This window comes from Macaca thibetana, chromosome 5 (assembly GCF_024542745.1).
Source record: "Macaca thibetana thibetana isolate TM-01 chromosome 5, ASM2454274v1, whole genome shotgun sequence".
Classification (NCBI taxonomy): Eukaryota; Metazoa; Chordata; class Mammalia; order Primates; family Cercopithecidae; genus Macaca; species Macaca thibetana.
In genome coordinates, this window is record NC_065582.1 from 38,930,702 (window position 1) to 38,956,914 (window position 26,213).

The 26,213-nt window shown below is 36.2% G+C and overlaps 2 protein-coding genes across 9 annotated transcripts in view; one reads left to right on the top strand and one right to left on the bottom strand.

The window, feature by feature from the left end:
- RPS3A (ribosomal protein S3A) overlaps positions 1 to 26,213 on the bottom strand; it is a 1,130,248-nt gene that overhangs the window by 218,049 nt on the left and 885,986 nt on the right. The window lies entirely within an intron of this gene.
- The window catches only part of LRBA (LPS responsive beige-like anchor protein), a 758,453-nt gene that overhangs the window by 138,451 nt on the left and 593,789 nt on the right, over positions 1 to 26,213 (top strand). For all 4 annotated transcript variants that reach the window (XM_050791167.1, XM_050791166.1, XM_050791168.1 and 1 more), the window contains 6 exons: positions 12,595 to 13,656; positions 14,639 to 14,817; positions 16,278 to 16,431; positions 16,859 to 17,039; positions 21,037 to 21,158; positions 21,601 to 21,708. In XM_050791167.1, the coding sequence (XP_050647124.1) occupies positions 12,595 to 13,656; positions 14,639 to 14,817; positions 16,278 to 16,431; positions 16,859 to 17,039; positions 21,037 to 21,158; positions 21,601 to 21,708 (1,806 nt within the window). The remainder of the gene's footprint in view (positions 1 to 12,594; positions 13,657 to 14,638; positions 14,818 to 16,277; positions 16,432 to 16,858; positions 17,040 to 21,036; positions 21,159 to 21,600; positions 21,709 to 26,213) is intronic.

A 26,213-nucleotide genomic window follows, 5' to 3' on the forward strand; every position in this document is an offset into this window, starting at 1 on the left:
CTCCAGCCTGGTGACAGAGTGAGACTCCATCTGAAAAAATAAAAATATTGCCCTTTCCTAATTACATGTTTCTAGGTATTTGAATTGCTTTTAATTATTGAAAGTTACTACAAATTATTCATTCTGCCTACTCTTTCCTCATTGAGAAGAAAGTATGCTTCTACTGCAAGGGTTTACAAGGAGTAAAATCCATTTGTAAGTAAGAAAAGAGATCTGATTTTATAAAATGGCTTTGTTTTAGTCACTATTTTTTGAGGTTGATCTGTTTTGTCTAAAACAGAATTCAGCTAGCCATGGCCTAAGGGTCAGATCTAAATATAATTGTACTAGAACGTATCCACTACCATTCTTTTATATATTGTATATGACTACTTTCACACTATAAGGATGATCATACATGTTACATCAACGACATGGTCCCTAAAGTCTAAAATATTTACTATTTGGCTCATTAACAGGAACTGTTTGCCATCCTTTCTGTAACTTTAGTTTGTGCCGATGCCCAGATATTCTCATTTCTATTGCAGTAGGCTGGTGCAATCTAGACTGATTTTTTTTCTCATACGGTGTTGCCGTTTACAAAAGATTATAAGAAAAATAGGGTTGAATTTGTGCCTCATATACATTTGGAGTAGATTTCAGAGATTTCTAGGGGAGATTCTAGGTTAGGGGAGTGCCCAGTATAAAGCAGATTTTTTACATTTTCTAATAAATATATGTCAATTCCCCTTAGTTTCTTGAAGTCTTTAGGAAAGATGGCTAGAGGATTATAAACTTTAAAGCAATCATTGTTAAAAGTATAACCTAAAGACCTTGGGAGGGCAGCCAGGCGTGATGGCACCTGCATGTAATCACAGGCTGAGGCGGCTGGATCACTTGAGGTCGGGAGTTCGGGACCAGCCTGGCCAACATGGTGAAACCCCATCTCTGCTAAAAATACAAAAATTAGCTGGGCATGGTGGTGCATGCCTGTAATCCCAGGTACTTGGGAGACTGAGGCAGGAGAAGCCTGAACCCGGGAGGCAGACATTGCATTGAGCCAAGATTATACCATTGTACTCCAGCGTGGGTGACAGAGACTCTGTCTCAAAAAAAAAATAAAGAACTTGGGCCCATGAGACCTTTTCATGGGGTCTGTGCAGTTCTCCTTTCCTACTACAAATCTATATGAGGGTAGATTTTCTTTATATACTTTAGCCAAACCAATATATGCAACACATTGAATGCAAAAGCAAATATGAGAATGTAGTTGTCTTCTATGAAGCCAAACTTTAAAGAGATTCACAAAAATATGAAGTAATAACACTCTTCTCGTTATTGTTTGGTTTTGAAAAATAACCATTTCAGAAAATGTTATTTATATTATATATTGAGTTTATTATTTTTAAGTGGGTTAATATTTCTAAAAGGTCTCAGTTTTAATTTCTAATGTAATAAGCAGTAGTAAATATAATCCACATAGATAAAGGGTCTTTGGGGGCCTTAATACTTTTTAAGAATGTAAAGTGTTGCCCGGCTTGGTGGCTCACGCCTGTAATCCCAGCACTGTGAGAGGCTGAGGTAGGTGGATCACGAGGCCAAGAGATTGAGATCATCCTGGCCAACATGGTGAAACATTGTCTTTACTAAAAATACAAAAATAAGCTGGGCATGGTGGCAAATGCCTGTAGTCCCAGCTACTTGGGAGGGTGAAGCAGAAGAATCGCTTGAACCCGCGAGGTGGAGGTTGCAGTGAGCAGAGATCGCACCACTGCACTCCAGCCTGCAACAGAGCGATTCTCTGTCTCAAACAAACAAACAAACAAACAAAGAGTAAAGTGTTGTGAGACCAAAAAGTTTGAGAACTGCTATCTTAGAAAATAATAGTGTATTTAGGGTGAATAGATTAGTCTTTTTGAGTTCCCTATATACAAAATAAAGGAGTTGGATTAGGTGGTATCCCAAGTGTTTTGAGCTTGTGAATATTTATGACTAGGTATTTATATCCAGTTTTCAATTGATTTGTGTAAGTAATGAAAAAATGTGGACTTTGGAGACAGGGTGTGAATCCTGATTTATAGTAATTATTAGCTGTATAAGCTCAGGCAAAAGAATCTCGCTGTCACCCAGGCTAGAGTATAGTGGCATAATCTCTGCTCACTGTAACCTCTGCCCACCGGGCTCGAATGATTGTTATGCCTCAGCCTCCCAAGTAGCTGGGATTACAGTTGCCCGCCACCACACCTGGCTAATTTTTGTATTTTTAGTAGAGACGGGGTTTGCCATTGTTGGCCAGGCTGGTCTCGAGCTCCTGACCTCAAGTGATCTGCCTGCCTCAGCCTCCCAAAGTGCTGGGATTATAGGCATGAGCCACCGGGCCTGGATTGTGTCTTAGTTTCTAACAAAAAAGCTTGAAAAATATATATAATTTTAAAAAGAGAAAAAAGCTTTTAGAATAAGGATATAGAGAAAGGAAAAAAATATTTATTTTTTGAGACAGGTGAAGTGTAGTGGTGTGATCATAGCTCACTGCAGCTTCAAACTCCTGGGCTCAAGTGATCCTCTCACCTCAGCCTCCTGAGTAGCTGGGACTACAGGCATATGCTACCACATCTGGCTAATTTTTTACATTTTTTGTAGAGACGGGGTCTTACTGTATTGCTCAGGCTGGTCTTCAACTCCTGAACTCAAGTGGTCCTTCTACCTGGGCCTCTGAAAGTGCTGGGATTATAGGCATGAACCACCACACCCGGTTAGTGTGTGTGTGTGTGTGTGTGTGTGTGCGCGCGCGTGTGTGTGTATGTATGTGTGTTTTAATGAGACAGAGTCTTGCTCTGTCACCCTGGCTGGAATGCAATGGCACAATCTTGGCTCACTGAAACCTCAGCCTCCTGGGTTCAAGCGATTCCCTTGCCTCAGCCTGGCGAGTAGCTGGGGCTACAGGTGTGCACCTCCACACTTGGCTAATTTTTTTGTATTTTTAGTAGAGATGGGGTTTCACCGCGTTGCCCAGGCTGGTCTTGAACTCCTGAGCTCAGGGGATCCACCCACCTCCACCTCCCAAAGTGCTAGGATTACAGGCATGTGTGACTGCACCCAGCCTTGTTTTTTTTTTTTTTTTTTTTTTTTTTTTTTTTTTAAATTATAAGTTCTAGGGTACATGTGCACAATGTGCAGGTTTGTTACATATGTATACATGTGCCATGTTGGTGTGCTGCACCCATTAACTCATCATTTACATTAGGTATATCTCCTAATGCTATCCCTCCTCCTTCCCCCCACCCCACTACAGGCCCGGGTGTGTGATGTTCCCCGTCCTGTGTCCAAGTGTTCTCATTGTTCAGTTCCCACCTGTGAGTGAGAACATGTGGTGTTTGGTTTTCTGTCCTTGCGATAGTTTGCTCAGTATGATGGTTTCCAGCTTCATCCATGTCCCTACAAAGGACTTGAACTTATCCATTTTTGTGGCTGCGTAGTATTCCATGGTGTACATTTGTCACATTTTCTTAATCCAGTCTATCATTGATGGACATTTGGGTTGGCTCCAAGTCTTTGCTATTGTGAATAGTGCCGCAATAAACATACATGTGCATGTGTCTTTATAGTAGCATGATTTATAATCCTTTGGGTATATACCCAGTAATGGGATAGCTGGGTCAAATGGTATTTCTAGCTCTAGATGTAGAACCTTGAGGTATCGCAGCACTGTCTTCCACAATGGTTGAACTAGTTTACCATCCCAACAGTGTAAAACTGTTTCTATTTCTCCACATCCTCTCCAGCACCTGTTGTTTCCTGACTTTTTAATGATCGCCGTTCTAACTTTTTTTTTTTTCTTTTCCTGGAGTCGGAGTCTCGCTCTGTCACCTAGGCTGGAGTGCAGTGGTGTAATCTTGGCTCATTGCAACCTCCATCTCCCAGGTTCAAGCAATTGTCATGCCTCAGCCTCCCAAGTAACTGGGATTACAGGTGTGAGCCACTGTGCCTGGCAGAAAATATTTTTTTACAACTGTGCAATGTGTTTGTGTTTTAAGCTAAATTTGACTTCAGAAGAGTCAAAAAAAATTTTAAATTAAAATGTTTATAAAGCTAAAATGTTACAGTAAGCTAAGGTTAATTTCTTATTGAACAAAGAAAAGTAGTTTTTAAAAATAAATTTAGTGTAGCCTATATTAACAGTGTTTATAAAGTCTACTGTAGTGTACTAGACCTACACATTTACTCACCACTTACTGATTGATCCAGGGCAACTTCTAGTTTTATAAGTTCCATTCATGGTAAATGCGTTATGTAGGTACCATTTTAAATATTTTATATTGGATTTTTACTATACCTTTTCTATGTTTATGTTTGTTTAGATACACATTTCTAAACCTTACATACACACATATAAGGGCTGGGAATGGTGGCTCACACCTCTAATCCCAGCACTTTGGGAGGCCAAGTCTGAAAGATGGCTTGCGGCCAGGAATTTGAGACCAGCCTGGGCAACATAGCGAGTCTCAATCTACACACACACACACACACACACACACAAGCCTGGGCAACATAGCGAGTCTCAATCTACACACACACACACACACACACACACACAAGCCTGGGCAACATAGCGAGTCTCAATCTACACACACACACACACACACACACACACTAGCTGGGATGGTGGCATGCACCTGTATTTCTAGCTACTCAGGAGGCTGAGGTGGGAGGATCACTTGAACCCAGGAGTTTGAAGTAACATAATAGTGAACCAAGATTGCGCCACTGGACTCCAGCCTGGGTCACAGAGCCAGACTCAGTCTTTTGTTAAAAATTGAAACATTACAAAAATAAAAATAGATATACAAATACATATATTGTATTACAGTTGTCTGCAGGCTTCTGTACAGTAAATAAGCTATACAGGTTTGTAGCCTAGGAGCAATAACCTATATTATAGAGCCTAGGTATATAGTAGGTGATACAATCTAGGTTTGTGTAAGTACACTCTATGGTGTTCACATGATGAAATTGCTTAATGATGCATTTCTCAGAACATGTCTTCATGATTAAGTGATGCATGACTATAGTTTTGCTTAGTTTATATGTTTCTTTAGTCCAGTGACTTACGGCTTTAAACAGATCTTAAAATTTTTCTGAAGAAAATAGTTGCTTTAAGGAGAGGCCTCTAGTGCCTGCCCGCTTTTGACCAAGAACCACATTGACTCAAGTTTTAGTATTCATTTATAAGATGGGATAATGCTAAGTTAATCATGGAGTCTTTTTATCTGAATAAAACTAGACCCATCACTTTTTGCTGTGAAAGTGTACTTTTAAAAATACATGCTAAAACATTATTTATGAGAGGGAAAACAAAAGTTTACAGTTATAAGTTGGCTCTTATATTTGTTTACGTTTTATTTTAGTGTTTCATACATGTGTTTTAATTTTATTCTTTCGTGTGGATTTTCTTCATTTTTAAAAGGCTTTTCTGTTTCATGAGACTTATACAAAGTAATTTATTTGAATGCTGTTAAGTTTTTTGGAATTTTAAATCTTTATAGCTATTTTTAAAATAAAACAGAAACTTACACCCTAAGGCTCTTCAAATTATTTTTTAATAAAGCTTAGAGTAGAACTGTAGTGATTCAGTAAGTAGGTGAACAATTTTTAGCAGCTGTTAAAAATTCCACTGGAATTACTGGAACAAAATTTTCTTTTCTCTAAAAGTATCTATTCTGAAGATTTTAAAATACTTTTATACATACAGTATTGAAGTGATGCTTTTTCCTTTTTGTAGTCATTTTGAATCTCAATATCACAAATTTATAACATGGTTCTTGATAAAGAATTGATGTGTAAAGAACTAATGTTGCAGAATGGGATGGCTTTTGCAGAGTTACATCAGGATACATGCTGCTGCTATAAAAAGCCAAAGAAACTCAATTGCAATTTTATTGTCCAGTTTGATAGATTTCCTGCCACCTTTGTAGCAGGGAAGCTGTTTGTCACTGTATACCTCTCCTCCAGCAGCTGAACTGGGTTTTATAAGCAGTAATAGGCTCTTCTAGTATAACTGCACTATGTTGGTTACTTTGATCTCAGGGTTTTAAAGTGTGCACCTAGTAACCTTTGTGATTTCATTGTCTTATTTGTTGTCTAGGTTTTCATTTTTTTTGTTTGTTTTTGGCTTCAAATTGAACATTTTTCTGTGCTTAAGTAATACCTTTTTCACTGGGTATGATAAAATGCTTTTACTCATTAATTAAAATTTAAATTAAGGCATTTAAACTCTTCTGAATTATGATAATTTTCTAAAGACATAATTTTCTAAACAAAGAAAACTAATACCTTAGATACTGTGTTTTGTGTAGACTCATATTGCCATAAGGTAGAATGGGTTTATCACTTAAAATGAAAAAAGATTAGTCACGCTGGAGTTAAAAGTATGATATGAATTGGATTTCCTCCTAAATAGTGAATTTGAGGATAAAGTCCTTAATTATCTTGGATTATTTGAAATAGCTGAAGATTTTACTTGCTATTTACTATAATCTGATGAAATATCTGAAGTATAAATTTCAGTCACTGTAAAAACTACCATTTAGATTGGGTAAAAGCATGTGGAAATAAGATTTTTTTTTTTTAAAGAATTGTCTAATTGGTTTATTGAAATTATTTTTAAAATCATAAGATATGAACTGGCATATAGAAAAATATATATGTGTTTATGGTGACTGTATGATAAGATTAAAAGCGACTTGTTTGAAGAAATTTCAAAAGTTACAAAATTGGCCGGACATGGTGGCTCATGCCTCCCAGCACTTTGGGAGGTCGAGGCAGGTGGATCACTTGAGGCCAGAGTTCGAGACCAGCCTGGGCAACATAGTGAAACCCTGTCTCTACTAAAAATGCAAAAATTAGCCAGGAGTGGTGGTGCACCAGCTACTGGTGGGTGGAGGAATGAAAATCACTTGAATACGGGATGCTGAAGCTGCAGTGAGCTGAGATCGTGCCACTGCACTCCAGCCTGCGTGATGGAGGGAGATACCTCACAAAAATTACAAAAATAAAAAAGTTACAAAATTTCCACATTTCATGGATTGTCAGCACTTTATACCTTATTTAATTGCTAAGTAATTCTTGAAAAATACCTGATTTCTGTGTGAGTGTTTGTGTGTGTGTTTTTACCAAATTTAAATGGTACTTTATAAAAAAAAAAAAAGAGAGAGAGAGACAGGGTGTTGCAGTGCTTCCCAGGCTAGAGTGCGGTGGTTCTTTACAGGTGCCATTTTATATAATACACTATAGCCTCATACTTCTTGGCTCAAGTGATCCTCTCCCTTCAACCTCTCCAGTAGCTAGGACTGCAGGCATGCACCTTTGTTCCTGGCTAAAAGTATTCTTAGCTTTAACAGTTGAAAACCAAATAGCATTTATTATTTCAAAAAAATTGAAATAATAGGTTTTCATTACAGGAAATCTTGAACCCAGCAGAAATGCATACACACAGAAAACAAAAATTACCCATTATCCACACACCTTTGTATAACTTATTATTAACATTTTGGCGTGAGACCTTTTAGTCTTCTCTTTTATACATAATCTACACATACATAGTATTTGCTAACAAAATGTGATTGTATTTTTACTATTTTACAGTATTATTTAATGATATCTTTCTTACATGAATTTAATGTCTGCATATTATTTCACATTATGGAGAAGTAAGGAGCATAAGATTCAGCTTTGATGTAACATTTGAATGTTATCAGACCACTTAAAATTCTAGGAAGGAGTGATCGTGTAAATGATTCAAGTTTTCTTTTTATATTCCAGCATTCTCCAAAATTGTATTTAGAAAAATTGATGGAAGAGAGATTTTAAAAATCTGTTGATTTATATTATAGTCATACTTTATGTGTTCCTTATCATTGAGCAATGATGAGCCTGGTTCAATACTGTAACCCTTATTTTGTAGTATAAATTCCTATAAGTGGAATTTCCAGAGGAAGGAGTCTGTACGTGTTTTAAAAAGTTTTAGTAGATATTGCTAAATTGCCCTCTAAAAATTTGTTTCAGTTTATACTGTAGATTTGCATGAAAGCATCTGTTTAGAATGTTTTTGAGAAATTAAAATTGATCAAGATGACTTTTTAAAAAACGAAAAGATTAGAAGTTATTTGCTGCAATATTCTTTTGTCAGTGTTTTTAAATGGAGATAGTACTACCAACCTTTAGAATTGCTCCTTATTATGTCAGTAATGCTTGATTTTACCATTATATCTGTTACCTATACCATTGTTATACATCAGAGTCTCTATAAAAGATCTCATGAATGTGGTGGCAATCATTTTGACTTACACTCATTGATAATACAAATGGGAAGATCCACCTGTTTTTAAAGATACATGTTATTTATCAAAGGTTGGTAACTTAGAAGTTAACATCATATTTAGCTGGTATTTTCATATGAAAACAGACACTGAAAAAGATGCATTTGCTTAAAAACAAAGTCCGTTGCTAAACATTGCCTAACAGTTTAAAAAGTCTAAATTTTACAGGTTATACGGTTTTAATATATAGGTTAAAAAGATAATATTAACATCTTGATGTATTGTGTTTATCTTTTATCTACTAATTAGTAAATTTGAGTGCCAATTAAGTTGAAAGTAATGGTAAAAGAAATGTTATAGTCATTAGCTCATAAGTATCTTTAGTAGTTTATAGAAGTGCTTTCCAAACATTACAAACAGCTATAGATTAGCTATCAAATGATTGTGAAGATTAATGACTAGTCTTTTAGTTGGGTAATTTAGAACAATATCTGGCAATTAATTGGAAATTATCAGTTTTAAAGTCACAAATATCTTAAGGAAAACAGCATCCAAAAAGATAATACTGATAATTGTTCAATTGCAAGTTAGCTTTTAGACCATTGAATAAATTAAATTAAGGACAAATTTGAAAATCAACAGACTTTAGAATTTTAAAAGCATTTCAGATTCTGAAGGTAAATGCTTTTCTATCCGTGGTTTTATACTCTGACTATTAATCAAGTATGAAGTGAGAATAAATACTTTTTCAGATATTTGAGATCTCAAAACATTGAAACAAAGAAACATATACATCCTTTCTTAAGGCACTGCAGGATATTGCACAAAAGGAGAGAATAATACAAAGAGAAAGAAATGAAATATAAGAAACAAGAGACAACATAGAATAGAGATGAAGGGGATCTCCAGGACTGTTTTAGAAAGGGAGATCCCAATAGCAGCTATGTAGTAGACAGATGACAGTCCATCTGGACTGGAGCAGTTTCACTCAGGAGAGGGGGACCTGTATTCTTATTAGGAGTACTTAGCCTGCTTGCCTTCATCATGTGCTGATTAAATTCCTGTTTTCCTGTCTAATGTGAATCACCTGAAGATTCTCACTTCACTCCACAAAAACATGCTGTGCTTTGACCTACTTCTTAGGGTGGAGGTTCACCATGGTGAGCTTAGAAGTGAAAACTATAAAGTATTTTATGCCAATACACTCTACCTGGCATACACCACCTCTGATTCTCCAGTTCTTTTGACCTCTATATTTCCTGTATTTCCTAATGACTTGCCTATAAGACTTCCCAGAAATAGCTTTACATATTCTCTCAAATCAGCTGAAGCCTTGCTGCAACTCACAGATTCTGTGTATCTTGTCTTTTCTTGGGAGCCTCACTTGTGGCAGTATTGCTCTTTAAAATACAATTGACTAGATTTGTGTTAGATGTAGTTGTTTAAACTAAACATAATGGATAAGTTTAGTATATAGACAGTAAAACTGTCCTTTAAAATTATCTCCCAAAGCTCTGTCCTCCAGGTAAAACTGTAAACAGTGAACAACAGAAATATCAGGATAGTGATTTCCTTCTGATTGTAGTGGAGAAGTAGGGAGTACAGTTTGGGCAGGGCACGTAGGGGAATTGTGAGGTACTGGTAATGTTTTACTTCTTGACATGGGCGATAGGTATGTGAAATTAAAAAAAAATTGTTATTTCTTAACCTGTACATATAAATTACATGCACTCATGTTTATTGATCCATTGTATAATACAAATTCTAAAAACCTTTAATATAAATAAAATCAAAGCAAATGATTATTGAAAACTAAAGTCATTCTATAACACAGGCTATTGTAGAAATAAATGGCCTATTTTCAAAATGACTGTGAGGTTGGTAATATGTAACTTGCTTTCTTTTGATAATGATAATTGTTTATTCATGCAGAAATGCTCTCTCTAAAGTCAGTTTTCCCAAAAGTAGGCTAACCAGTCCTTTTTTTTTTTTTTTGGAGATGGAGTCTCACTTTGTCACCCAGGCTGGAGTGCAGTGATGCTATCTTGGCTCACTGCAACCTCCGCCTCCTGGATTGGGTTCAAGCAATTTTCCTGCCTCAGCTTCCCGAGTAGCTGGAATTACAGGTGTATGCCACCACGCCCAGCTAATTTTTGTGTTTTTAGTAGAGACAGTGTTTCGCCATGTTGGCCAGGCTGGTCTCAAACTCCTGACCTCAGGTGATCCGCCCGCCTCGGACTTCTAAAGTGCTGGGATTACAGGCATGAGCCACCATTCCCAGCCACTGATCTTTTAAAAAGGGAAATCAGATTGTCTTCCCTACACTCTTAATTCTCAAATGGCTCTCTTAGAATAAAATACAGTCTTTAACACAGTCTGTAATGTTCTACAATCATAATCTAGCTCGTGGCCACATCTTTGACCTCATTTTCTTTAGTTCTCTGTTTATTGCTTTATTATTATTCATCATACATGCCAAGCTTATTTCAGCTCCAAAGTCTTTGCATTTGTTCTTCTCTGCCTCAAACTCTTTTCTTTTTACATGGCTTGCTGTCTCTTTTATTCTTGCCTTTGTTCAAATAGAACAGAGAGGCCTGCTGCAGTTACACTAGTAAATACACCTTCTCACCTAGACTGTCATCACAGTTCTTCTCTGTGTACTTCCACCTCCCTTCAAAGCTCTTATTACTATTTGACATTATCTTACATATTCGTGTGTTTATCTTCTGATACCTTCATTAAAATATAAGCTCCATGAAGTCAGGAACAATGTGTTCATCACACAATGCCTGGCATGCTACCGATGTTCTGTAAATTTTTGTTGAATGAATATGAGGAATTGGTCAATTAAAATACAGAACCCGTGTCAAATAAAATATTGTCATTGTGAATGTAAAAGAAATGGATATTTTGTTAATGTGATTATGTCATTTTACTGTTTAGTGAGGGATACATGCATTTATTGTTGAAATATTATAAAAAGATTTCTAAGTTTTAAAATTAACAACATAGTTACAATTAGGAAAAATACAAATATTCACAGGAAAATATTTATTCCCGGAGCGTTTTTGTTTTTAGGTATATCACATGGCATGAATGTTCTGTATATGTCATGAGTAAAGGCGAGTTAATATCAATAGAAGGAACTTTTTGCATTGAGAGTAATTTTTACTTTTGTTTGCTTTTCATCTATGTGTATACTCTTGTGATTCAATAAGGCCTATTGATTTTTGTGGATAAAAAGATCAGCTTTTCTTCCTTGATTGTCCTTCCGTCCTCTTATACTATGGCTCAATAAAGATTTATTCAATGAAAGTTCAGCTTACTCTATATAATAATGTAGATTACAGAAACAAACACTTTTGAGATAAATAAACTATAATTAGGCTTATACTTTCTGCATGTGTTATAGTTTTTTCTGGCATTTTTGTTGCAAGAGGTGATGGGGGTTACCATTGAAACACCAATGGAAATCACATGTTGGTGGATATGAGATAATCCTTAGAAAGATTTTAAAAATTCTAAATCTTGTGACATTAACAAGTACAGCACTCTCTAAAAAAAAAAATTTACTTTTTCAGTTTTTTTTCCATTTGGGTAAAAGGCAAAGCGTGATATAGGAACGTTCATGGTGCCTAATATATATAATAGTCACTCAGATATAAATGGAATGAATAGATGTATGGATGGATCAATTGAAACATTCAGACTATTTTCGACCAAACTTTGGAAATTATGGTTAACCTTTGGAGGAAGGGCTGGATCTTTTTTCTCCCATTGCTAAAAGAATTTGTTTTCATTAGTTTAGTGAGATAATGGTTTTGTAGCTTAATAGATATATATAGAGCTACTGTAATGGTGAGCATAATTAATTGATATTTTTAATCTCTCCTGCGGACAAGTCCTGGGGAAATTGGTATTCATAGCAGTTGAAACAAGTGTTATCCAGTGCATAAAGCACTTCCCAATAGTACATACTTAAATTCTGGTACAAGTTATGGTGGCCAGTAGAATAGTGTATCTTTTTCCTATACATCTTTAATAATAGGCTAAATAATTATGTTCTTCTTGTGGTTTCATGCTATGCTACTTGTTAACATTAAAATTGGCTATAGTTTTTAATGAATATTTAGATTTCTGTGACTGACTTACATTTATCATTCTACTAAAATAAAATATAGGAAAATTATGTTTTATTGTATTATATAAAATATGTATTTGAAAATTATTTAATTTTATATTTTGTATTCTGTGTTCATTTCTCATGCATATTTTAACTGAATGTATATTTTTCACCTAGGTCACTTTTGAAATACACAAAGAAAACCTTGCCAATATATTTAGGGAACAGCAAGGAAAAACTGATGAAGAAATAGGGCTGTATTCTTCAACTTCAGTTCAAGCAGCTTCTGGCATTAGCAGGGATGTTAACTTTTCAGTAGGATCCCAGCAACCAGGTACGAAGGATTCTCCTGTCTATCCTCATTTCACCACAAACGGTAATGAAAATTCAAGTATAGAGAAGACAAGTTCACTAGAATCTGCATCTAATAGTGAACTACAAATTACTAATGCATCTTATGAAGAAATGAAAGCTGAGCAAGAAAATCAGGAGTTACCAGATGAAGGCACTTTGGAAGAGACACGGACAAATGAAACAAGGAATGCAGGTGATTTAGAAGTATCTTCTGACTTAATAGAAGCTGTGACTATTTCCTCTAATTCTTTTATAACAACTGGCAAAGATTCAATGACTGTCAGTGAAGTAACTGCTTCTGTAAGTTCTCCTTCAGAAGAGGATGCTTCAGAAATGCCAGAATTCTTGGATAAGTCTGTAGTAGAGGAAGAGGAAGACGATGATTATGTGGAACTGAAAGTAGAAGGCAGTCCTACTGAGGAAGCTAATCTACCCACAGAGCTCAAAGATAACAGTTTGTCTCCAGCTGCATCGGAAGCCAGTGAAAAACTGGACATGTTTGGTGATGATCACAAATTAGTATTTCAAGAAGGAAAACCTGCTGCTGAAAAGCAAACTGATACTGAAACTCAAGATTCTAAAGATTCTGGAATTCAGACTATGACAGCATCAGGGTCTTCAGTTATGTCACCAGAAACTACTGTTTCCCAAAAAGCTGTAGAATCAGACCTTGGTCAGATGCTGGAGGAAGGGAAGAAAGCAACTAACCTCACTGGAGAAACCAAATTACTTAGTGATTGTCATGGTAGTGTCTCTGAGGCTTCTTCTTCTGAGCAAAAGATTGCCAAGTTGGATGTTTCCAGTGTTGCTACAGACACTGAGAGGCTGGAGTTGAAGGCCAGTACAAACGTGGAAGCACCTCAGCCTCATCGACATGTGCTTGAGGTGATTTTATATATTGTCGACTTCAAGTATTTTTGCACTGACTTAAAAAAGAGCATGTGTACATACTTAAATTTATTTTATTTTGAATTTGGTTCACATGCTATTTGCAATTAAATAAATGCAGTGAATGTGAAGATTGTACTTCAGATCGTTAGCACAGTGTTTGACAGTGAATGTGAGTTCATTAAATGACAGCTTTTATTATTATTTTTACCATAGCCTCAGCAAAAGTTACCACTTTGAAGGATTGGTATAATTTTAGTTTATAAAACAAATATTGGAAACACTTGCATTTTACCTTTTATTTGACTAACCCAATCCTAGTACATTAGTTTTCCAGCAAACTCTAGGGCCACCTACCTGCCAGTGTATAATTTTAGTTGCCAAGCATGTGATTTAGAAGTGTCTTATGAAGTCTATAAGAGAGAGGAGTCTTTGTGAGATCTAGAGGCACAGCCTGCTCCTCTGTCTGTATCTCAGAGTGACCCATGAGACAACGCTTGGTAGCATGTTGTCATTTTCCACTTTATTCAATTCTTATCCTCTATCCCGCCTTCCTTTTTTTTGTTTTTGTTGGTTGGTTCTTCATTATGTTATCTCTGTTTTTATTCTTCATTCTAGCCACTTCATAATCCAGATGCCACTTAGATTTTAAATACTGTCTTTCTTTTAGGCTAAGGCTAAAAACTAAAAACTGTTACTTGATTTCTTTATAAAATGCTACATAGTGGTAATACTTAACGTGGTTCCAAGCTAATTACTTTCGAATTGCGGTAGTTTCGCACTTTTGATAGCTTTGCTTACATATACTAAAATATTAATGTTATTACTCATTGATAATTTTTCTCTCTCTAATTTGGTTCTTATAGTGTCTTAAAAATGTGTTAGATGAATTGCATAGAAGCTACTAAATTATTTACTTTGCTAAAGCCTCCTGCTGAAGTTGAACCTATTTTATTACTTTTTAAATTTTCTGTATTAGATATCAAGGCAACATGAGCAGCCAGGGCAAGGAATAGCACCAGATGCAGTTAATGGACAAAGGAGGGATTCCAGATCTACTGTGTTTCGTATTCCTGAGTTCAACTGGTCTCAGATGCATCAACGTTTGCTCACTGATCTATTATTTTCAATAGAAACAGATATACAGATGTGGAGAAGGTTTGTCTATATGTTTATTATGGAAGATGTTTATAAACCTAGTCTTGATTTTCAAAGAAATCTATAGAAACACTTTGTAATTAATTCCAGACATTTGGTTAAAAAGTAGAATAGAAATTATTCTGTGGTAGGGTTTTACTGAATTAACTTTTATTCTCCATTATAAGAATGGAATCCTTATCTGGATTACAAAAATGAGAAAAGTAGAGGTTTCTCTTTTAAAAAATCTGTAGTAGGTTTCCTGTAGCAATTTTATGGCATGTAATTCCCCAGAAGGTAGGTCTATCAAGCTGGTTTATTACTAGAAGTATTAAAAAATAATTGGTATAGGCCGGGTGCAGTTGATCAAGCCTGTAATCTCAGCACTTTGGGAGGCTGATGCGGGCGGATCACAAGCTCAAGAGATCGAGACCATCCTGGCTAACAAGGTGAAACCCTGTCTCTACTAAAAATACAAAATTAGCTAGGAGTGGTGGTGGGCGCCTGTAGTGCCAGCTACTTGGGAGGCTGAGGCAGGAGAATGGCGTGATGAACCCGAGAGGTGGAGCTTGCAGTGAGCCGAGATTGTGCCACGGCACTCCAGCCTGGGCAACAGAGTGATACTCTGTCTCAAAAAAACAAAAAATTGGTATAACATTATCAATATTTCCAGTGTATTTTTAGCCTTAAAAAAATCTGTGTACCTCAAATTATCCTCCATTGTATGATTTATGATTTTAAAGGTACCTAATTTATTTCTTTTTATTTATGTAAGATTCTTGTTATTTTTTTTTTTTTTTTTTTTTTGAGACGGAGTCGTGCTCTGTCGCCCAGGCTGGAGTGCAGTGGCCAGATCTCAGCTCACTGCAAGCTCCGCCTCCCGGGTACACGCCATTCTCCTGCCTCAGCCTCCCAAGTAGCTGGGACTACAGGCGCCCGCCACTTCGCCCGGCTAGTTTTTTGTATTTTTTAGTAGAGACAGGGTTTCACCGTGTTAGCCAGGATGGTCTCGATCTCCTGACCTCATGATCCGCCCGTCTCGGCCTCCCAAAGTGCTGGGATTACAGGCTTGAGCCACCGCGCCCGGCCAGATTCTTGTTATGTTTAAAGGCATTTTATAGGCATTACAGAAGAATATTCATTTTTAGTAGCACATTTACCACTATTTACCTCATAATTTTTGTCACATGATTTCTTAGTTTTGTTCCCAGTTAGGATAATTTTCTTCAACTTTTGATATCCAGTGTAAAATGAATAGTATTTATGTTTCAGCACTGAAGGAGGGCATGGATAGTAGCTACTGATATGGAATGGTCTGTTTCTTCTGAAGAAGTATACACCCCCCAAATGCCTGCTGCATCATCTTCCTTCAGTTTTCAAGATGAAGCAAAAGCACCTTCTTATCTTCCCTCCCCTCAAGTAGGCAAACTGTGATTTCCTTCCTTTAGCTTTATCAGTAAACATCATTTATCTTTGGACAGCCATTCAACAAAGACAGTTATGGACTTCGTGAATAGCAGTGATAATGTCATCTTTGTACACAACACAATTCATCTCATCTCTCAAGTGATGGACAATATGGTCATGGCTTGTGGGGGTATACTGCCATTGCTTTCAGCTGCTACATCAGCTACAGTAAGCACTTAATTACTATATAAAATTGGTGTGAAAACATAAGTGTTATGCAACTTTATTGACTAAAACTTAAATGTGGTGGTTACTGTGCATCATAGGTGCTATAAATAAAAAACAATAGGATCTTTTACTTGAGAGGACTTTAGAATCTGTTCTAGTAATGAAAGAACTAGAGAGAATGTTGATTCCCTAAGTATGAGTCAGGTAGTGAAGAATATGGTTCATGGTGTTTCACCTGTATGTTTCTGTTGCTCCTCCTCAACCCCCACCCTTTTTAGATGAAATATTAAGTATAAATCACTCTGTGTTACTAGGTTTCTGAAAGTCTGACTTCTTATACAATTTATAAAATTTAGGACTATATCTGGTAAAATTATTTTTTTTCAGAATATGTATATATATAAATGTCAAACTGTATTCTTTACAGCATGAACTGGAAAATATTGAACCTACTCAAGGCCTTTCAATAGAAGCCTCTGTGACATTTTTGCAGAGGCTAATTAGCCTTGTGGATGTGCTTATATTTGCAAGTTCTCTTGGCTTTACTGAAATTGAAGCTGAAAAAAGTATGTCATCTGGAGGAATTTTGCGGCAGTGTCTCCGACTAGGTGAGCTGTTAAAAACCGTTGGGAATTTACTAAAAGAAATTTTCAGTAATTCAGAGATGACACTGAAAATTATCCATCTTCTGTTGGTGAGAAGATATGTGTTAGCTAATTTGTCGTATGTTACTTTTTAATGTACTTTTTAATGTACATAGTAGTAGTTGGTAGGTTGGATGGGGAAGAAGGAGGATGTATTTTGAAAAATTTACTGAGGTGATTTTGGTCAGGAGTTTCTACTCTCCCCTATCCTTTTAATTTTTATTATTTTTTCTTTTTTCTCCCTGGGATGGTGGTTCTGCTTTGTTGCCAAGGCTGGTGTCAAAATCCTGGGCTCAAGTGATCTCGCTTCCTCATCTTTCCTAGTAGCTGGACTTAGAGGTGCTCCCCTATCTCATTTTGCTCTAAAGTAGTGCTTCTGAAATTTTAAGGAAATACATAAACATAAGATGATTAAAAAACACAAGGTGATTCATAAATTTGATGATCTTGTTAAAATGCAGATTAGATTATATAGGTCTAGGCTGGGTGTGGTGGCTCACACCTGTAATCCCAGCACTTTGAGGCCAAGGTGGGCAGATCACCTGAGGTCAGGAATTCGAGACCAGCCTGGCCAACATGGCGAAACTCCATCTTTACTACAAATACACAAATTAACCAGGTGTGGTGGTGCACACTTGTAATCCCAGCTACTTGGGAGGCTGAGGTAGCAGTATCACTTGAATCTGAGAGGTGGAGATTGCAGTGAGCCAAGAATCGTGCACTGCAGCATGGGCAACTTAGCAGGACTCTGTCCCAAAAACAAAAGGTTATAGAGGTCTAGGGTGAGGCCTAAAATTGACTACCAAGTCCCAGGTGATGTTGATGCTGCTTCTCTTACAAACACACTTGAATAACAACATTAGAAACTAGCATCATTCAAGTACAGCCTTTATTCAAAAAAGCTGTGGTAAATTTGTTAAAGCAGTTAATAAAATCATGAAATCTCTCTTCTTCTCTTGGAAACACTTCTTCCCTAGGTAAAAGTAAAAATACATGGAATGACTTTTTAGTGTTAACTGGACTTCTTAGGTGAAACAAAAAGGAAAAAAACAAAAACTTTTTTTGCATAACTTTCCTTCTATATAGTTGTAAATACCGAGACTTTGTTAAATGATTTGATTATTAAATGAAGAGAAAGTGGTGAGGAGAGAAGTCACAAAAAATGGAAGCAAACCGTTAGGAACCATGGTCATATGAAGAGATAAAGCACCTATGAAAACATACATGGAAGTGGAAAATCTAGTTAATGATGTATTTTTCATATTTAGCAAGAATATCTGTTACATAAACTAATGTATACCTGTGCTTTTCACCACAAGTATAATTTTTACTCAAAATGCTATTCAAAGTATTTAATAGTATTTAGTTTAAATGTAAAATTCCAAGTATTTTATATTTAATAATCAATGGTATATCCAGCTATTCTAAATAACTTGGAATAACAATTTATAGATAGTTGTTTTAAAATTTAAGAGACATTCTAATGGTGAGCATAACAAAAGCTATCATTTATTGACTATTGTCATTTGTCATTGTTGATTTTCATAGTGACAATTTTGTCCTTTTTATTCATGAGGAAATTGAAGATAAAAGAAATTGGGAAACTTATCTATAGCTAAAAAGCTCTAATTGGTGAAGGTAGAATTTGAATACTATACTTTTGTCTAACTAGTGCTCCTACTCTATTGTAGTATATACTTCTTTAATCTTTCTGTTAGTATTATAATTAAAATATTTAGACTTTATTGCTCCACGTGTGCCGTTTTCAAAGCCTTTTCAATTTCCTAGAAAGAGTACATTTCTAGAAGTAAAAGTACAAGGCTATACTAGCAAAGCTTTACTCAAGAATCATCAGATTCAGAGGCTAGGGAAATACTCTTTGTTCCTAGTTTTTCATAGCCATGGAAAGAATTGAGAGATAATTTAATCTACCCCAGTACAGTCTGTTCTGTATATGGAAATGAGACTTAAAAACGACTTGTCCAAGATAATGTAATAGAGTATAGTAAGCAAAGTAACAGTCCAAACGTGTGATATCTTTTTTTTAAAAATTGTATTTCTATAAATTTGTGGGGTACAAGTACAATTTTTTTACATACATGGATTGCTTAGTGGTGAAGTTAGGGCTTTTAGGGTATCCATCACATGAATAATATACGTTGTTCTCTCTCCCTCTCCCTCTCCCTCTTTCTTTCTTTTCTTTCTTTCCTTTTCTTTCTTTCTTCTTTTTTTTGAGACGGAGCCTTACTCTGTCGCCAGGCTGGAGTGCAGTGGCAAGATCTCAGCTCACTGCAATCTCTGCCTTCTGGGTTCAAGCGAGTCCCCTATCTCAGCCTCTTGAGTAGCTGGGATTACTTCACACCCAGCTAATTCTTTGCATTTTTAGTAGAGACGAAGTTTCACCATGTTGGCCAGGGTGGTCTTGATCTCCTGACCTCGTGATCCACCCACCTCGGCCTCCGAAAGTGCTAGGATTACAGGTGTGAGCCCCGCGCCCAGCCTGAGTCTCCATTTTCAATCATTATACTCTCTACATCCGTGTGTACACACTATTTAGCTCCCACTTATAAGTGAGAACATATAATATTTGTCTTTCTGTGTCTGACTTGTTTCACTTAAGATAATGATCTCCACTTCCATCCATATTGCTGCAAAAGACATGATTTCTTTCTTTTTTGTGGCTGAATAGTATTTCATTGTGTATATATACCACATTTTCTTTATCTAGTTATCTGTTGATGGACACTGATGTCCTCATTCCTGTTGTTTCCTGAGTTTGGGGTTAGAAGTTAGGATGGCAGCAATAAGAGTAACTGATTGAAACCAGGAAATGAGGTGTGATTTTTAACTTTGTAGTACAGACCCAAATTTGATTTTATGCAACTTGTGAAAAAGATTGTATGGAAAGTATTTCCTGGGTCTGATAGCAAATTTGACAAAGTAAAATATTTCTTGGGTCTGATACCAAAATTGACAAAGTTGTATTCCATATTCTCTCTTCCCTCCACTTGTTCCCTCCTTCCTTTCTTTCAACTTTTATTGCTCTCTTTAGGCACCTTTTAGAACACTTTCTTTCTAAAATCTCATGCCTGCTAGCCATGTGATATGCCAGTGATTCTTTGTGAAGTCCTCACTTAAGTTTGCTATTCTGTTCCTAATTTGCTCTCACTCCTTTGCTCAGTTTAAGTACCTTGAGTGCTACAGATTTGGAGGGAATTTAAATGATTACATGGTATCAAGCAATTCATAGTGAAGGGTACATAATGTAATTCATCATTTAAAATCCAAAATTAATTTCTAAGTAACTGCCTGATTTGTGGGAGCCTTAGGTAATTTTAGACTGTGTATGTAATTCCTTTTCCTGTCTCCTATTTTCTGAGCAGTTTTAATGAAAGCTAGTAAGTGCTGGACCCTATAAAACTTCTTAGAAAAGCTATATCCTCTATCAGGCTCAGTTAATATGCTGTAATGATGCAATATAAGAAAAACATCAAAGTTTCTGGCTTAACTAATTTACTTTAATGATAGTAGTAGAAGATTGTTACCTAGACTAGTTCATGGTAATGTGCTTTGTTCCCTATTTTCTTCCATTTCTTTCAATTCTTTTCTTCTCCATCCTTTTCTTAATAAAAGATTGTCCCAGCTAGCTTAGTTGAGATCTAAGAAACAGTAGCCTATTTTTAAGATTCCTGAACTGATTTCCTTTCAGCAAACCCTAAAGGTTTAGACCACTAGGCCATACTGCCTCCCTAAAGCTTAACTGGGCCATAGCATGGAAGCTAACAATATCAGACAGCCAACACTAGGCAATAAAGTCTAGGGACATTTTACGAATAAGCTGAATGTCATCTGTTTTTAATAAAATCTTATGTAAATCATATCGTGTAGTTGATATTTTTCACTTCCATAATCTTAAATATTAACTTTTCTTTCCCAATCTTTTCCTTAAAATAAATTACAGTTTGTGCAGTAGCAGTAAGGAATTGCTTGGAGTGTCAACAGCATTCACAACTGAAAACTAGGGGAGAGAAAGCCTTGAAAACAATACATAGCCTTATTCCCTTAGGGAAATCTGCAGCGAAGGTAAGTATACAGATTAATTAATTTTCAAAAAGCATACTCCTATTTTACAATTAAGATTTTTATTTGCTCATTTCAACATAAAGTTAAATAAATCTGGCAGAGATTAAAATAGTTACTTTAGGCCTGGACATAACATTCAAATATTTGTGTTTAAATATACAGTAAAGACTTGTTTATACTTAATCTTGTCTCCTTTTCCCAATGTTTACTTTTCTTGTTTCTGTGATGCCTTTTCCTTCAAATATGTCATTTTTTCCTGTATGCCATCCTTCTCCACCTCTCTCCCCAACCCCTCAAAGGAGAAAGAAGCATACACACAAAGTGGGGAAAGGAATGCTATAACTTTGCTTTTCTGGTTCTTGGAATACTGTGTTTGTTTTTAAAGTATATCTGTGTAATGTGTATATGTGTATATATATACTTTTTTTTTAATCTTAAATAGAGCCCAGTGGACATTGTGACTGGTGGTATATCTCCAGTAAGAGATCTTGACAGGCTTCTACAGGACATGGATATTAATCGACTTAGGGCAGTTGTTTTCAGAGACATAGTAAGTTACAATATTTCTTTCACATACTCTCTTAACTGTTGCATATTTCCTCTTAGGCCTAATATATTGAGATTAAAAATTCTTTGTGATATCAAATAGTGTAGCAGAGATAGAAAGGTCTAGAAACCAGTTCTTTTGACAATGATTTTAGAAACAATGACAATGATTAGAAAGGATAGTTCATGTAAAGGGAGCTAGTAGATCAGTGTAATGATATTAAAAGGAATAATGCATTATTACATAGTCAGCGGTCTAAGTACTATACATGTATTCATTAAGTCCAACAACTTCTTGAACTGTACTATTGTAATTTCCATTTTATAGGTGAATAATCTGAGGCACATAGAGCTTGAGTAACATCTCTAAGCTAATGTTGATAAACAGTGATAAAATCAGGATTCAAACCTAGCAGTCTTAATTCTAAAATTGATGCTCTGAATGTAATAAAATGTTCAACTTCTGAGTGGCATGTTATTTTACTGAATATTGGATATTTTTTCCTCAAAGGTATACTAATGTGATAAAAAGGTGCATGATGAAATGTTGCTCTCAGTTTGATGTTTCTGATTTTTTAAAGATGAAAAACAGTTTTGTTTCAGCTGATTTTGATAGAAAACATTGCTAATTCTTATGTAGAAAATTTAAAGTCATATAGAAAATATAAAGGTGGAAGTAAAAATAATTTGTAATTGCACTCATCAGCATTTGGAATATTATCATTAGTAAATATTTGTTGAACACTTACTGTATGTTTTACATATATATTTCTTATAAACTTTCTAACCTCAAGTTTTCTTTTTCCCCTCCCTTTGTTTTTCAATAGTTTGGTTCTCTTTAGTTCTTGACTAGGTTTTTATACACATGTAGAATTTGGAGTATTATCACTACTTAATAGTATTGAATACTTACTGTGTATTAAACATAATACTGGATGCTCTTATCAGGGGTCCCCAACTCCCAGACCACTGATAAGCACCTAGGCTGCACAGCAGGAGGTGAGATGAGCAGAGGGTGAGGAGTGAAGCTGAGCTCCGCCTCCTGTCAGATCAGCAGGAGCATTAGATTCTCATAGGAGCATGATCCCTATTGTGAACTGTGCACGCGACAGATCTTGGTTGTGCGCTCCTTATGAGAATCTAGTTATAAATGTAATGCACTTGAATCATCCTGAAACCATACCCCCTACCCCCACCCCGCCTCTTACCCCCCACAGGTCCATGGAATAATTGTTTTCTATGAAACCAGTCCCTTGTGCCAAAAAGGTTGGGGACCGCTGCTGTATATGTATGTTCAATTCTCACAATAATTCTGTGAGGGAGTTAGCAATATTTAAGTAATGTGCTTAAGATTATACAATTAGTAAGAGGTGAAAGTGAGTTTAGGACTTAGGGAATTTGATTCTTGAAATTTTGATCTTAACTAAAAGGCTATACTACCTTCTTAGATCTCAGTTCTCTAGTAGCTGTTATTATTCCTTTAATTAAGAAGCCATCAACTTTCTTTTCCCCCTGGAATCCTTTGAATGTGGTCAATTTGAGGACCAAATGTTGCTGTTTTCTCCTCTGTTCACTTTTTTTCCATTTGGCAGGTTATGAGTCTATTGTCCATTAACTTTATATTTCCTAGAATGATCTTTAAAAATCTAGAATAGAATTAGCCACATGTGGTAGCACATGCCTCTAGTCCTAGCTACTTGGGAGGCTGAGTTGGGGAGGATCGCTTGAGCCTAGGAGGTCAAGGTTACTGTGAGCTATGATTGTGTCACTACATTCCAGCCTAGGCGACAGAGCGAGACCCTGTCTCTTAAACAAATAAACAAACTGGAATAGATGATGTTACTATTTTTCTTTCAGAATTCTCTAATAGCATCTTTTAGTGGTTAAATGGAATCCAAACTCTTCACAGTGCCTCTGGATAATTTGGCTCTTGTAAAACCTTCTAACCAGTTATATTACAATATTCTGCAAACAGAATTAGAATATCTCTTTTACTACATGATTACTGAAAGTGATAAATAATTTGAAGTATTTTGTAATTATAAAAGTTATATAATCACCTTATAGGAGTTTTAGAAAAAAAGAAAACACTATATTTTACATGCTAGAGTTTAGCCTCTTTAGGGAACAAAGGGAACCTTTGATGAAAAAGGAAATGACTGGCCGGGCACGGTGGCTCAGGCCTGTAATCCCAGCACTTTGGGAGGCTGAAGCGGGCGGATGACAAGGTCAGGAGATCGAGACCATCCTGGCTAACATGGTGAAACCCCATCTCTACTAAAAAATACAAAAAACTAGCCGGGCGAGGTGGCAGGCGCCTGTAGTCCCAGCTACTCGGGAGGCTGAGGCAGGAGAATGGCGTAAACCCAGGAGGTGGAGCTTGCAGTGAGCTGAGATCCGGTCACTGCACTCCACCTGGGCAATAGAGCGAGACTCCATCTCAAAAAAAAAAAAAAAAAAAAAAAAAAATTTAAAAAATAGAAAAAAGGAAATGACCTAAGATCGAGGACATAAAGAAATTTCTACCTTGAGGTTAAGAGCTAAGGTTTTTAATCACCCTAATCTGAGTTCAGATTTGCTTTTTTACATACTATATGTCCTTAAGTAAGTTGCTTCTCTACGCCTTATCTTGTTCAAGTTTGCTAATAAAAATATATGTAAATACATAGCACAGTGCCTGGCATACGGTAAATATTCAATAAATGACAGCTACGATGGAAAGAAAATTCATTTCAGGAGTTAGGATTTAAATGTAAAAGATTTATGGGATATTTTTTATTTGAGGCCAAAAATCGGGCATATACTGTAAACTTCATGTGGTAGTTAGTAAACATTGAACATATTAATGGGCTAAATAAGGATTTAGATTGGCATAACTAATTTATAACGGACTAAGAAGTTAAGGACAAGTAAATTATTTGTCTGCATTTTGAATATTAATGTCATTAGCAGCAGTTATTAGATGGCAGAATTGTGTGGCAGAAGAAAATGGCTATGTCTAGAGAAAAGGGGTGGTTTATAAAAAAGACAAATGGACCTTTATTTTTTCCAACAGACTAAGAAGTCATTACACATGAACCTGCAAAATACCATATATTTTGTCAGATCATGAATTGCAAATATGTTGAAGAATTGCATCAAGTGGATGTGTTCAAATCAAGCCTATCTTCTGTTTCTCTGAGATTGATTAAATCCAAATTTTTTGACATTAAGTATTAACTATTAGTCTCATTTTTACCATTAGTTTCCATTTACAGACCTGCCTCATTTTATTGTGCTTTGCTATTGCACATTGCTGATTACTGGATTTTTTACAAATTGATGCTTTTTGGCAACCCTGTGCCGAGCTAGTCTATCTGTGCTATTTATCCAACAGCATGTGCTTCCTTTATGTCTTTATGTCATATGTTGGTAATTCTTACAATATTTCAAACCTTTTCATTATTATTATTTATCTGTTATGGTGATCTGTCATCAGTGATCTTTGGTGGTACTATTGCAATTGTCTTGGGGCACCACAAACCACACCCATTTAAGACAGTGAACTTAATAAATGTCTGACTGTGCTACGAACTGGCCATTCCCATCTCTCCCCTTCTCCTTGGGAGGGGCCATTCCCCTGTCTCTCTATTCCCTGAAACACAGCAATATTGCAATGAGGTCAATTAATAGCCCTACAATGGCCTCTAAGGGTTCAAGAGAAAGGAAAAGTTGCATGTCTCTCACTTTAAATAAAAAGCTAGAAATGATTATGCTTAGTGAAGATGATATATCAAAAGCTGATACAGGCCAAAAGCTGGGCTTCTTGTGCCAAACATTTAGCCAAGTTGTGAATGCAGATGCAAAGTTCTTAAAGGAAATTAAAAGTAAACGATTACTCCAGTGAGCAAATGACTGATAAGAAGTAAAACAGCTTTATACTGTTGAGTTGAAGGAAGGTTTAGTGGTCTGTATGAAAGATCAAACCAGCCATGCTATTTGCTTAGGCCAAAGCCTATTTCAGACAAGGCTCTTAACTCTCTTCAATTCTGTAAAGGCTGAGAGAAGTGAGGAAGCTGCAGAAGAAAAGTGAAGCTAGTTTAAGGAAAGTTTAAGGAAAGAAGCTGTCTCCATAGCAGAAAAGTACAAGGTGAAGCACTAAGTTCAGAAGAGCTAGCTAAGAAACTGATGAAGGTAGCTACTAAGCAGCAGATTTTCAACGTGGACAAAACACCTTTTATTGGAAGAAGATACCATCCTACAATGTTCCTAGCTACCAGGAAGTCAAGCCTGGCTTCAGTGTTACCAGGGACAGGCTGATTCTCTTGTTGGGGACTAATACAGCTGGTGACTTGAAGTTAAAGCCAATGCACATTTATCATTCTGAAAATCCTGGGACCCTTAAGAATTATGCTACATCTACTCTGCCTGCACGCTGTAAATGGAATGGCAAAGCCTGGGTAATAGTGCATCTGTTTACAGCATGGCTTACTGAATGTTGTAAGCCCACCATTGAGACCTGTTTGAAGA